The sequence below is a fragment of the Bos mutus genome, chromosome 27 (genome assembly GCF_027580195.1).
Source record: "Bos mutus isolate GX-2022 chromosome 27, NWIPB_WYAK_1.1, whole genome shotgun sequence".
NCBI classification, from domain to species: Eukaryota; Metazoa; Chordata; class Mammalia; order Artiodactyla; family Bovidae; genus Bos; species Bos mutus.
The window spans coordinates 16364322-16378838 of record NC_091643.1 but is presented as its reverse complement, the minus strand read 5'-3'; the positions used below and the strand labels follow the sequence as shown (position 1 = coordinate 16378838).

At 44.3% G+C, this 14517-nt stretch overlaps 1 protein-coding gene across 1 annotated transcript in view; it reads right to left on the bottom strand.

Annotated features, from left to right (window-relative positions):
- The window catches only part of FUT10 (fucosyltransferase 10), a 76516-nt gene that overhangs the window by 49869 nt on the left and 12130 nt on the right, over window positions 1–14517 (bottom strand). Inside the window, exon 3 of the mRNA XM_005893734.3 lies at window positions 11480–11774. Within this exon, the coding sequence (XP_005893796.1) occupies window positions 11480–11774 (295 nt within the window). The remainder of the gene's footprint in view (window positions 1–11479; window positions 11775–14517) is intronic.

Below are 14517 nucleotides of genomic sequence, written 5' to 3'. Positions count from 1 at the left end.
GACTCCAGCACAGTGACCTTCCTTCTGACCTTCCATCATATCAAACTCCTTCCCCTCTGCAGTTCCCCCTTCCTGAAATGAATTCCCTCCATTTCACAGGAATGATTCCTCTCATCTTTCAAGATTCAACCTCAAACGTTACCTCTTCAGAGAGGCTCCCCTGATCACTCCATCTCAAGCCAACATGCTTATCCCTGCCTGGCAGCATCCTATTTACCAAACTCATAAGCTCCATGAGGCTTCACTCTTGGCTCAGTGGTAAAGAATCCTTCTGTCATTGCAGGAGACTCGTCTTCAATTCCTAGGTCGAGAAAGATCCCCTGGAGAAGGAAATAGCAACCCACTCCATATTCTTGCCTGAGAACCTCATGGACAGAGGCACCTGGTGGGCTACAGTCCATAGGCGTCGCAAAGAATCAGACACGACTTAGCGACTAAACAACAGCTACCAACTAAGCCCCATGAGGGCAGACCCTGCTGCAGACAAGCTTATAGAACCAGGTTATGGAACCACTATAACCTCAGCACCTAGCACAGCGCCACACATAAAAAAATGGTTCTTCCATCCCAACTGTACATCAGGAAGGAATATATCCTGAGATATTCTCAAATTCTCCCAAATTACATGTAGCACACGATTTCCTGAAAAAATGGAGTTCCGTGGCCTATTCATACACATCCAAACCTTAAGTTAGTCCAGTGTTCTACTCCTTATCTAAATATCTAACAATTCCATTGACAGCCCATGGGGTTGCAAAGAGCCGGACATGACTGAAGCGACTTGGCACACACGACTTGATGACCTTTTATTTCTTAAAATACATCTTTGTCCTCATTTCCATTATCAGCCCTAGTGGATTACTTTCTTCCTTCAGAGAGGTTACTTTTTCACTAATAAAGAAAATGCTGACTATTTCAGGAGATTTCCAGCTTACTCAACAATATAACACAGAGCCAGCTAAGAGATGGACAGACACTGGTGGTTCTTTTTTCCTTCTTCTCTTTTCTCCTTTTTTTAAATTTTTATTTTATTTTGGACTATATTTGACTTACAATGTTGTGTTAGTTTCAGGTCTACAGCAAAGTGATTCAGTCATACATGTATTTATTCTTTTTCAGATTCTTTTCCCATATAGGTTATTACAGAGTATCAAGTAGAGTTCCCTGTGCTATCCAGTAGGTCCCTATTGATGATCTATTTTATATACAGTAGTGGCACATGAATCTCCCCACAATGCACTTCTCCAAGGCTAGAACTCTAATCTGTGCCCTAGAACTTATTGAGATGGGGTGGATCAAACTGTGAATGTAAACTCTGCGAAAAGAAATTTTCTGCTGCACTTCCTCTCCAGCTGAAGCTGTTTTGGGTTTGTTCTGTCTTTTAATTTTTAAGAGCAAGAAAACTTATCCATTAAAGCTGCCTGGTTTTATTTTGGGGGCCCACGAGAGATGTGACTGCCTCCTCTGAAGAACGAGCTGCCAGATTGGTCTCGCAGGATTTCTGGGTGTCAGAGAATCAGCCCAGAACTGGATGGGCACCAGCATATCCAGTGGCCCAAATTGCTGAAACTGCAGTAATGCAGTCTGTCCACTGCCTCCGGCAGGACAACGCCTGGCTCTTGGCACTTGTCACTTCCACGCTTCCTTTCAGATTTGTAACTCGAAACTGAGAAGTGCTTTCCGATTTTCAGTCACTTCTGTTCTTCTTTTCATCTTTATCCCATCACACACTCTCAAAGACCAGACAGGGTCAAAAAGGCTCAGTCAGAAATAAGGGGGAGAGAGCTCCCAGTCCTGACCAGAGAACTCTTACAACTAAACATTATCACGCTCACGACAGCCTTTGTCCTTAGACCAGACTAACTCCAGCAAAACTTGGCTGATTTATTTAGCTGGAAAGACTGAAAATCAGATAATACGAAAAGGCAATTTCTTGATGGAAGGAAATGAGTACCTTAGCTGTAAAATATTAATGCCTTTGCATAATGAACACTCTTCCTGAAAGGTATCTTAATAAAGCAAAAAAAAGTCTAGGATTTGGATAATTTATTAATAGCTGTTCTTCCTATCTTTGTGCTTCACTATCTCCTAGGACAAAATGTCCTTGTTAACTCACTTCTTATTGATATCAAATTAATACCTGCATATGGCTTTCAGTGTGAGATAGTTTCAACGAGACAGTAACACAGGAGAGCAGGGTGCTACCCCCTCATTCCCTATTTCCACGTGCCAGAAGTCACCACCTCGATTTTTCCAGGTGTTTCTTCTGTATTTGCATTTCAAAAATACCTAAATAACACATTCACTGGGCTACTTCTTGATTTTTCAGTTTTAGATAATACCTATTGTCTCGTTACTATGGAAGGTATAGATTTAATTCTCCCATCCCATCACACACACACTTGTTTTCCCTCTTCATCCATTTCTGATTAAGTGTCTATCAAGTGCTTTCATTATTACAAGTATAAACACTGTATGGCTGTGCCAAATCTGTGCATTACTGCTAAGTTTTCTTTCTTCAAAATCTGTTTTGTTTTAATTTGGTCTGGTTTCAAAATCTCTGGGCCAACCCTCCCCACACCTTCCAACACCTCCCCACAACCTGCAAAATCCTTCTCAAGCCAATCTCCCTTGTGGACAAATTGATATATAGCTGACAGATCATGAATCTTCAACACTGGAGATTCTGAGTAAGTTTGCAGTGGGGCCCAGAGACAGGGGTTTGTTTGTTACTCTGTTCATCTATGATCTTAAGATGAGCTAGGTTTGGGAACCACTCACCCACAGCAAAACAACTAAGATCAAAAACTCTCAAGCTTTAGAAATTTAAGTGGCAGAGAATTTAATTTTGGTTCAGTTCTCCCCCATTCTCGTATCACTTGCAGCAACTTCCTAGAGATAGTAATGAATGTGAAAGAACTATTATGTGAATGATCAATAAAACTTTAACAACTCCTACCAAAAGGACTGAAGTTTTGGCCAAGGTTTTGGTTTCCTTGCTTTCCAACCATGGACAGTGACACCACAACACTGAGGATTTTATAGTAAGATTGATAACCCATCACCTCCCACTGATGTGACAACGGTTACAAGAGAGCTGTCGGCAGGGCCCGCAGAGTCAGAGGCCATGGTGAGGATCTGGAATTTCAACGAGATGGGAGGTCACTGCAGGTGTCTGAGCAGGGCTCTGAGAATGGGTTTACCTTCTGGAAAGATTATGTGATAATTATTTGCTCAAGCAAAAATGAAAAGTCAATTATTTTAATTGAGACATAGTTGATTTACAATATCATGTTAGTTTCAGGTATACAACAGAGTGATTCACAAGTTTCATACATTATAGTTCATTTATAGTTATTATGAAATATTGGCCTTATTCCCTGTGCTGGACAGTATATCCTTGTAGCTTATTTTTTTTATACATAGCAGTTTGGACATGGGGCTTGATTACTGCAAAGATACACCTATACATATCCATACATCGTACATCACATATGATCCATCACTCAGTTACGAGCTTCTTTTCCATGTTTGATGTTGCTGCTGTCCACACAGTCCAAAATAAGTCCATTTCTTCCTCCATCTCCTAAGTAAATATTAATCTGGCAAAAGCAGTTACCTATTACCCGCATTCAATAGGCAGGGCCCAGAAAAGTCAGGTGGCGCAGAGGCAAAAATGCAGGAGACCTGGGTTCAACCCCTGGGTGGGGAAGATCCCCTGGCGGAGGAAATGGCAACCCACTCCAGTATTCTTGCCTGGAGAATTCCCATGGACAGAGGAGCTTGGCAGGCTACAGTCCATGGGGTCGCAAAGAGTCCAACATGACTAAGCACGCGCACGTGTGTGTGTGTGCACACACACACACACACCACACAGGAAAATCAACCTCCAGAGAAAAACCACTAATAAGGATTGACTCATAATGGCTGATATCAGCAGAAATTACCCCGAGAACGGTTCACAGATGCATTACTCATGAAGTCTCAGGGACACTCTGTACACTGCAGACATCCCCACTGGCAGAATCACGGAGGGAATGAAGGACAGCTTGTTCTACAACTCATGGATTCCTCAGCGAGGTCAAGAATACAGAAAGGGGTGAGAGAAGAGCCTGTGAGGAGATGAATGAAGCACTTCCATGAAGAGGGCTGTTGCCCTGCTCTGAAAATCCTGCTCCAACAGAGCTACCTAAAGAAATCTGAAATATGTCCGTGAAATTTAGAGACACAGAAGACGAGTGCCTACCTGAGGAACTCAGGAGGGTGAGGATCAGGTCCGACTGCCCTCCCTGATACGTCTCACCCGGGTATGGTGATCTGCCTGCATGACAGAGGAAAGGGTCTGTGTTGTGGTCTGCCTACACCCCCGAAGCTCCTCCCACCGACACATGTGAGCACATGGGGAGTCTTGGGTCCTCAAAGAGCCCTAGGGAGACACAGCTCAGCAGAAAGAAGCTGGACATGCTGCGGGATCCAGGAGCTAGGAAGCCATCCCACATGAGTACCCTAAGCAGAGATGCAACTTCCTGGAAAAGGACACTGAAAACGCCAGGATTCCAGCAGGAAAACTAGAAATGCCACAAAAAGGCCCCAGAATAGAAAAAGTATACTTTACTCATCTGCCACACCCCGTCAAGGCCATCCTCTCTAACCGCCTGTTGAGTTCACAGGACATAAAGCCACACGGCCAAGTAAGAAATATCCTGTCTGCTTAATTCTCCTCGCTGTCTTCTTGGCATCTCTGCAAGGCTCCACAAAGCAGGTGGTGCAGGACGGAGGAGGTGAGGAGAGGTCAGAGGGGGGAAAGACCTGCCCTGCAGAAGGAGAAGCATCGCAGGGTTGTGGCAGCGTGAGAGAGGTCCCTTGAACAGCGAGAAGATCAAACCAGTCCATCCTAAAGGAAATCAGTCCTGAATATTCATTGAAAGAACTGATGCTGAAGCTGAAACTCCAATACTTTGGTCACCTAATGCGAAGAACTAACTCACTGGAAAAGACTCTGATACTGGGAAAGATTGAAGGCAGGAAGAGAAGGGGACAACAGAGGATGAGAAGGTTGGGTGGCATCACTGACTCGATGGACATGAGTTTGAGCAAGCTCTGGGAGTTGGTGATAGACAGGGAAGCCTGGCAAGGCAGTCCATGGGGTCGCAAAGAGTTGGACACCACTGAGCAACTAAACTGAACTAAGAGAGGTCCGAGCTGGGGACGCAAAAAAATATGTAACCCTAGGCATGGCCATGGGGCTCAACGCTCCATTTACTAAGTTTGAAACTGTATTTGCAACTGAAAGTGACCACACAATTATCCATTCCCTGAGAGTGAGTACAGAAGTCAGAGTTCTGCCACAGTTTCCAGTTAGGGGATGGTGAAAACCCCCTGAATGAGGTCTTACAGGATCAGCAAGAAACATAAAGAAAGAATGTGTGCTCCCAAACATAAACTTAAAATGGCTTCAAGACTTACATGTAAGACACGGCACCATAAAACTCCTAGAAGAGAGCACAGACAAAACATTCCCTGACATAAATCCTAGGAACGTTTTCTTAGGTCAGTCTCCCAAGGCAATAGAAATAATATCTTTCCAAAAAAAAAAAAAAATTCTGGTTCACAAAATCTTCGAGGTCACAAAACCCTTCGAGTTTCCATTCCCATTAATTAGGTCAGCCTTTGATACCTGAATCATTTTCCTGCGTTTTCTTCTTCAATCCTGCTGAACCAGAGTCCCATCTGCAGTTTTCGGTGACCTACTTAATTAGAATTCAGGAGCCTCAGACAGAAAAAGCGTGCTGTATTCACTCCGGTTTGCTCAACAGACCCTATTAAAGAACTGAATCTCTAATTCAACCTGTTAAAACCATATACTGTAAGCAATCCCCGAGTCCAAACATCCAAGTTTTAGTATAGTCACGAATGCACATTCACATACGGTTTGGGGGAGGGAGCCCTGGATCGGGTCAGGGCACCTTGGTTCTCCGCCCAACTCCTGGCTGCTAACCTCTGTGTGTTCTTGACACATCCCTACCCTTCCCGAGCCTCAGTCTACCCGCCTGTACAAAAAGGAGGTTATACTCCTGGGTCCTTTCAGGCTCCAAGTCTCTGTGACTGTTTCCTGAGTGTCAAATGTGCCCGAGGCATTGTGCCCGAACAGAGGGAAGGGGAGACACAAAGATGTGGCGGTGCTGCCCCGTCATCATAAAAAAAGAAAGAAAGAAAGAACTTCACACTCTAACATGCAAGAAATGATATAGGACAGAAGCAAATATCATCGTTATCTTATTTATCTTCTCTATTCCCCATTACTGGTGCTGTGCCCGACATGTTGTAGAGGCTCAATGAAACAACATTAAAAAAAGATACAAAATGCCTATGGACATTTAGAGAAGAGAAGCTACATCTAATAGAGGGGAATTATAAATACAGGTGCTATATGTGAGTTGGATTTTTAAAATAATTTTTATTATTTGGGGGGTGCATTGCATAGCATCCAGGATTTTTGTTCCCCAGTCAGGGATTGAACCCATACTCCCTATAGTGGGAGCACAGAGTCAAGCACTGGGCCACCAGGGAAGTCTCCTTGAGCTGGTTTCTAAAAGGCCATTCAATTTCACTGGCTCCATAACACTGTCCTCTAATTTGATGCAAAATCTTAAGCCAAAGTTCAAGAGTCTCCCATGCTCTGGTTTCAGTATATGCTTCAATCTTAATCTCTCTCTTACATGAAACTAGGCTATAGCCATCTGATCTCCTTGCTGTAACCTCAGATATTACCCATAATTTTCTAACTCTATGCTCCCATTCATGCTGATTTTCATACTGAAATGTCCTCCATTCCCAATATAATCCAATTCCATTCTCCTTCAAGTCCCACTTCAAATTCCCCCTATTTTATGAAGATCTTATGCAGCCTTTCCTGATCCTCCCAATCATATGTGCTCTCTCCCGTCTTTGAAATCCCACGAGACTTGTTGACATTTCTCTTATGGTATATACAAAGGTGGTTCAGTGGTAAAGAATCCGCCTGCAGGAATAAGCGTTCAGTCCCTGGGTGGGGAAGATCCCCTGGAGGAGGAAATGGTAACCCACTCCAGTATTCTTGTCTGGAGAATCCCATGAACAGAGGAGCCTGGTGGGCTACAGTCCATGGGGTCTCAAACAGTCAGACACAACTGAGCATGCACGCACGCCAGGCTTCCCGGCAACCAGATATGTGAGTGCTCACCTCAACGGAAGGAAATACACAAACAGTAAGGCAACCATTACTGAATTTCTTAACATGAATGTCTCAGATAGAATGCCAGTTACTCAGTAATTCGGTAAAATACTATGTTTTGTCATGATGTTTATGATTTCAACAGAGTAACTCCCCCGTAATTTGTAAACTTTCAGATATTTTCCCTAATAATTCAAGATCATCGATTATTGACCTTTTAGAAAAGTTTTGTCTGATTTACCCTACATTTCAAGCCTGAATGTATCCCCCTGTGGTGGTTTTCCTTTCTTCATCTGCACTTTATCCTGTATTCCAGAATATTCATTTTATGTAATCTGTCAGCAGAGTCAAGAATACAAAAGTCTTAATTCCAGGTAGGCAGACCTCTTCTGATTCCCACACACATATACACTTAACACTGTTTTATATTCATATTTTACTTTATTTTAAATAATAAGCTTATTTTTGTTAATTTTTCATCTTCTCAAGTGACACTTTAAAGGTTAGTGTAAAAAATAATAATAATAATAATCAGTGGAAAAATCATTACTGGATTTCCAAACTGGTGAAAAAGTGAAGGTTCTATATTTTTCCAGAGAAAGGAGAAGGGAACAAAAAAGCACACCACAAAGGATGGGAAATCAAAATAGCTCTGGATTCCTCATAACACTAGAAGTCAGAAGACAGGGGGACAGTGTCCCAAAAATTCAGAAAGAAAAGAATTTCCAGACTAGAATTCTGTCCTGAGCGAAAGCATCAGGAGAAGTAAAAGTAAAATAAGCACATGTTCACACATACAAAGTCCCTGAAAAACTTCCCTTCCACGAACCCTTCTCAGAACACACTGAAATAAAGACAGAGACTGGGACTTCTGGGGGTCCAGCTGTTGTGACTCTGCGCTTTTCACTGCAGGGGAAGTAGGTCGATCCCTGCTCTGGGAACTAAGATCCCACATACCGCACGCTGCGTGCGTGCGTGCTAAGTCACTTCAGTCGTGTCTGACTCTCTGTGACCCCATAGACTGCAGCCCGCCAGGCTCCTCTGTCCGTGGGATTCTCCAGGCAAGACTACTGGAGTGGGTTGCCGTGTCCTTCTCCAGGGGATCTTCCCGACCCAGGAATCAAACCCGCATCTCTTATGTCTTCTGAGATGGCATGCTTCTTTACCACTAGTGCCACCTGGGGAGCCCACCGCACATTACGGCGTCACCAAATAAATAAATAAAGACACAAACCAAGAAAGAGGAAGATAAGACGTAACAGAAACAGAAAATCCCACACAAGAGTGAAATAGAGGAAATCCCCGCAGTGATGGGCAGCCAGGTCGGTACCTGGGCACCAGACAGAAAGGATGACGGCTCAAGTGGACAGGTCAGGAATCTCTGGGAGACACTTTTTTAACAATCTCTGGGGACTTCGCTGCTGGTGCAGTGGTTGGGACTTTGCCTTCCAGTGCGGTGGGTGCGGGTTTCATCCCTGGTCAGGAAGCTAAGATCCCACATGCCTCCAGGCCAAAACAAAACAAAACAAAACATAAAACAGAAGCAATATTGTAATAAAGACTTTACTAATGGTCCACATCAAGAAAAAAAAAGAATATCTGGTGCTTCTCCAGGGAAAACAATTTGTGCAGCAAAAGAAATCTCAGTATCTTAAATCATGGCTCACTGTGACTACATGAAGATGTAGAAACTAGATGTTTGTCTAAAACGATGATATAACTTTTGAGGAAGAATGTGGGGCTAGGAAATGAGTGGGAGGAGCAGGGTGAAGAAGGACAGTTAAATACTCATCCTCCATAGTAAGAATCAACATATAATGCCCCAAAACTGAGAAACCACGAAGTCACAACCTTAGTGCGTTACTAGGAAATACTGGAGCTATATGTGCATGTATAACATGTTAAAAGTTTTAAATGTTTAAAAGATAGTGACTGTGATGTGATCGCTCTGGATATTGGTTTGGAAATATCCAGTAAACGCAAATTCATACCAAATAATTCCACTGCTGGGTATGAGTCCTCATGGAATCTCACCCATGTACGTGGATGGTTTATTGTAGTATTTTTTGTCATAAGCAAGGTTTTGCTTTACTTTTTTATTCATTTTTATTGGCATATAGTTGCTTTACAATGCTGCATTAATTTCCACTGTAAAGCAAAGTGAGTCAGCTATACGTATACATATATCTCCTTTTTGGGGGTTTCCTTCCCATTTGGGTCACCACAGAGCTTTGAGAAGAGTTCTCTGTGTGATACAATACGTTCTCATTAGTTACCTTAGTTATGTGAAAGTGAAAGTGTGCAAAAGTGAAAGTCACTCAGTTGTGTCTGACTCTGCGACCCCATGAACTGTAGCCCACCAGGCTCCTCTGTCCATGGGGATTCTCCAGGCAAGAATACTAGAGTGGGTTGCCGTGCCCTCCTCCAGGGGATCTTCCCAACCCAGGGATAGAACCCAGGTCTTCTGCATTTCAGGCAGACTGTTTACTATCTGAGCCACGACGGAAGATCTATCTCTTTAATCAGAGTATTGATAGTATATATATGTCAATCCCAGTCTCCCAGTTTATCCCACCCTCTTTTCCCCCTTGGTATCCATAAATTTGTTCTCTACTTCTGTGTCTCTATTTCCATAAGCAAGTTTTCTTTCAAAACAACTTAAATGTCTAACAACAGGAAAATGGTTAAATGAAGTGTGATAAATACAATGGAATCCTATGCAACAGTAAAATGGGTGAACTAGAGCTATAAGGACACGTTAATAAGTCTTCAAAAACCATGGAGGAGAAAAAGTAAGTTATAGAAAGTTAACTTATCATGCTATGTAGGTAATTTTTAAAACACACAAAATAATACTTTATGTTGTTTAAGCATACACACACACACACACACACACATGAATTTCAGAATTATGATCCCCTCTGGGGTAAGAGGGAAGGGAATGTGATGGGGTCAGGGAAGGGAAGCTTTCAATTTTACTTGTAATATTTTATTTTTTGAGCTATGTAGTAGGTTTTCTATATACATTACCTATATATTTTTGTGTCTAACTGCAATATGTCTAGGGGCTTCTGTTAAAATTGGGGAAATTAAACTCATACATTTAATGCTGCTTTATCTCAGAACACCATTAGAGGATTATTTGTTGTTTAGTCACTAAGCTGTGTCCAGCTCTTTGGTGACCACACAGGCTGTAACCCACCAGGCTCCTCTGTCCATGGGATTTCCCAGGCAAGAATACTGGAGTGAGTTGCCCTTTCCTCCTCCAGGGAATCTTCCCAACCCAGGGATCAAACCAGCATCTCCTGCATCTCCTTCATTGGCAGGCGGGTTCTTTACCGCTGAGCCACCATGGAAGCCCCCCTTGCTCTGGAGCCCTGACCAACTGTAGGGCCCACACACCACCTGATTCCTCCTGAGGCCACTTTCCGCTTTATTTAAGTTGTTGTCAGGCAGAACACTGAAGATGACTCAGCCCTACACCCTAGTCTCAGTCCTGCCACTCCAAAGCCAGCACCACCACACACACACACACACATTTACACACACACACACACATACACACATTCACACCACTCTAAAGCAGCTGTCCTTGCACTGACTTCCTAATGTAAGTGACTAATCTTGCCTATCTTCCATCAAGCTTGCTAATCTGTATTTCCCCACACCCACTATCACTCAGCGTCCAAGAGTTCCATATTTCTAACAGCTGCTGGCATCTCGCCAGCTCCACCTGGCTGGGTCTGGCAGCCCTTCAATCCCAGCATGACATATAATCAGCCTGGGGGAGGGATGAATACCAACTTGCTCTCAAAAGCTGATGTGGAACACTTTTTATTTCTGACTAGTAAAATAAAAAATACTGTGCTGAGCGTGTGTCCAATGACACATCTGCTACAGTAATCAAAATCTCCCGGCCATTATCACAGATGATATTCTGAATTGGTATCAGCGGTGTAACCAATACCCAGTTCCTAAATACCAAATCCAGTGAGCGTGGTACCCAACTGTGAAAAGGTGAGAAGAAACAGTTCTTCTCCCCCATAATAAATGCCAGGTGGCCCGGCCCACCACCCCTCTGCTGGTGCAGCTTGCATATTTATCATATTGGCTCAGTGCTCAGGCCTTCTCCGGGGCAAGTGTAGGGGTTCAGGCAGGCAATGAGCTTTCACGGGGAGCCCCCATGTCCTCCTTGGGAGAAAAGTAGTAACTCAGCTTCGAAGGGGGATGTCAGCAAACACGGAGAAAGGCAGAAGCCCTACCTACCATAGAAGAGGAAGGCTTTGGTCCTGTGATGATGGAGGTAGGTCCGGTTGATGGTGAAGAAGCAAGCATCCGCCCCACACTGGCCGAGCCTTCCGGTTTCCCCAGTCAGTGGGGACCACCAGAGCATGATGGGGAAGCCGTCAGCTGCCAATGCCTTCTCCCTGTTCAGGGCCAGTCCTTCTCGATTAACGAACGGATGGAGGTGGAGAGGCTCTGCTTCCGTTTGTGCATGTCCATCCTTTAAATGAGAACTTTTAAACTTCTTGCCTTCAAATTTTCCCAGCTCAACCACGACCTAAAAAAGATGACGACCTATTACTAATGTCAGACTGTTTGTAATTTCCTTCTGCATATTTCCTATGCATCGTGAGGATTTAGCTTCTTGCGTCCATGCGTGCTAAGTCACTTCACTCATGTCTGACTCTGTGGGACCCCATGGACTATAGCCTAAGAGGCTCCTCTGTCCATGGGATTCTCCAGGCTATACCAGAGTGGGTTGCCCTTTCCTCCTTCAGGGGATCTTCCCAACCCAGGGATCAAACCTGCCTTAGTGTATTATTAGCTTCCTATTGCTACTCTAACAGATTATTACAAGTTGAGCAACTTAGAATGATACAGCTTTACTATCACAATAGTAAACTGGTTCTGGAGGCTAGAAGTCTGAAATGGTCTCGCTGGGCTAAAAGGTGTTGGCGACTTCGCTGACAAGGACAGGAGACTCCAAGTGCTAGGACTGCACGCTGTACTTAATGGACTGGACTCTTGCCATGGCCCTGGAGGCAGATGCTCAGGGCAAGGCAGGGTGGCGGGCACTCCACTCCCATTTGGAGGGACTTCTTATCCTTGTCTCTGTGCCCTAGCAGCTTCCTTCCCTGCCCCTAAAGTCTTCCATTCAGTGTGTGGAGTCCACTCAAAAAATACAGAAAGAATATTAAGGTGTTGGAAGGGCTACGATCCTTTCAGTAAACTTGGACAGGGAATTCATTTCTTGGTTTTCTTTCAGAGGCACCCACAGTTCTTGGCTCGCGGCCCCCTTCCTCCACCTTCAGAATCAGAAATGCTGCCTCTTGGGACTTCCCTGGCAGTACAATGGTTGGGACTCTGTGCTTCCATGCAGGGAGTATGGGTTTGTTCTCTGGTAGGGGAAGAAGGACCCCACATGCCTCACAGCATGGCCAAAATAAATAATACATTTTTTTTTTAGTTAAAAGAAAAAAAAAAGAAATGCTGCATCTCTCTGACCCTTCTTCTGTCATATCACTCTCTGACCACGGCCAGGAAAGAGCCTCCTCTGTTAAGGACTCCTGTGGTTCCTCCAGGCCTGCACACATAATTCAGGGTTATCTCCTCACCTCCAGATGTATCGCTATAATCTTATACACAAGATCCCTTTTGACAAGTGGGCTTCCCTAATAGCTCAGTTGGTAAAGAATTCACCTGAAGTGCAGGAGACCCCAGTTCGATTCCTGGATCAGGAAGATCCCCTGGAGAAGGGACAGGCTACCCACTCCAGTATTCCTGGGCTGCCCTTGTGGCTCAGCTGGTAAAGAATCTGCCTGCAGTGTGGGAAACCTGGGTTCAATCCCTGGGTTGGGAAGATCCCCTGGAAAAGGGAAAGGCTACCCACTCCAGTATTCTAGCCTAGAGAATTTCATGGACTGTATAGTCCATGGGGTCGCAAAGAGTCGGACACGACTGAGCAACTTTCACTTTCTTTCTTTTAGACAAGTAAAATAACACATCACAGTTTCTGGGGGTTAGGGTAGAGACATAGCCTCCAAAATATCTACCAACAAGGACGTGTCTCTCTACTAAACACTTAACAGATACATCTCTCCTCCATTTTGTAGGCATATATAGAATCCAGAAGTGGTTGTGTCTCTTAATGAAACCTGCAAGAGTCAGGGCTATTATCTGGCTAATGCTGGAGATTACATTCTGGGGAAAGTGAATTATAAAAATCCTATTGATTTCCTTTTAGTACAAGTAAAGGTGTCATAGGTCTTCCCTTGTGGCTCAGCTGGTAAAGAATCTGCCTGCAATGCAGGAGACCCTGGTTCAATTCCTGGGTTGGGAAGATCCCCTGGAGAAGGGAAGGGCTACCCACTCCAGAATTCTGGCCTGGAGAATTCCATGCACTTTATAGTCCATGGGGTCCCAAAGAGTTGGACGTAACTGAACGACTTTCATTTTCACTTTTCAAAGGTATCATAACGTGGGTCTTATGTTTGTAATAATATTCACCATGGCATGGAGATGGCCTAAGTACTGGGCTCCTTCTCACTTAAAACTCTGTCCATGGAATTTTCCAGGCAAGAATACTGGAGTGGGTCATCATTTCCTGCTCCAGAGAATCTTCCTGACCCACAGATGGAACCCAGGTCACTTATATCTCCTGCATTGGCAGGCAGATTCTTTACCACTAGTGCCACCTTGGAAGTCCAATAATATCCACCATGGCAGGGAGATGGCATAGTACTGGGCTCCTTCTCACTTAAAACCATGTTTTTTATGTATTTCAAGACAGGCTGGGGACTTCCCTGGTGGTCCAGTGGCTAAGACTCCATGCTCCCAAGGCAAGGGCCCCAGGTTCCATCCCTGGTCAGGGAACAAGATCCCACAGGCCACAACTACAGATCCCGCTTGCCAAAACAAAGATCGAAGATCTCACGTGCCACAACTATTAACAAGACCTGGTGCAGCTTCCCTGGTGGCTCAGGGGTGAAGAATCCACCTGCCAAAGCAGGAGACATAGGAGATACAGGTTTGGTTCCTGGGTCAGGAAGATCCCCTGGAGAAGGAGATAGCAATCCACTCCAGGATTCTCGCCTGGGAAATCCCATGGACAGAGGAGCCCAGGGGGCTACAGTCCATGGGGTTGCGAAGAGTCAGACACTGCTGAGGACATACATTCACATTCAAAGCCAAGTAAGTAAATTTAAAAAAGAGACAGAGAGTCTGGGTTCTGGAGAGCAAGGCCACCAATCAAAGTAATCTGGAGGGCCGGGTAGGCAGAGGAAAATCAGAAGCAAAACTGC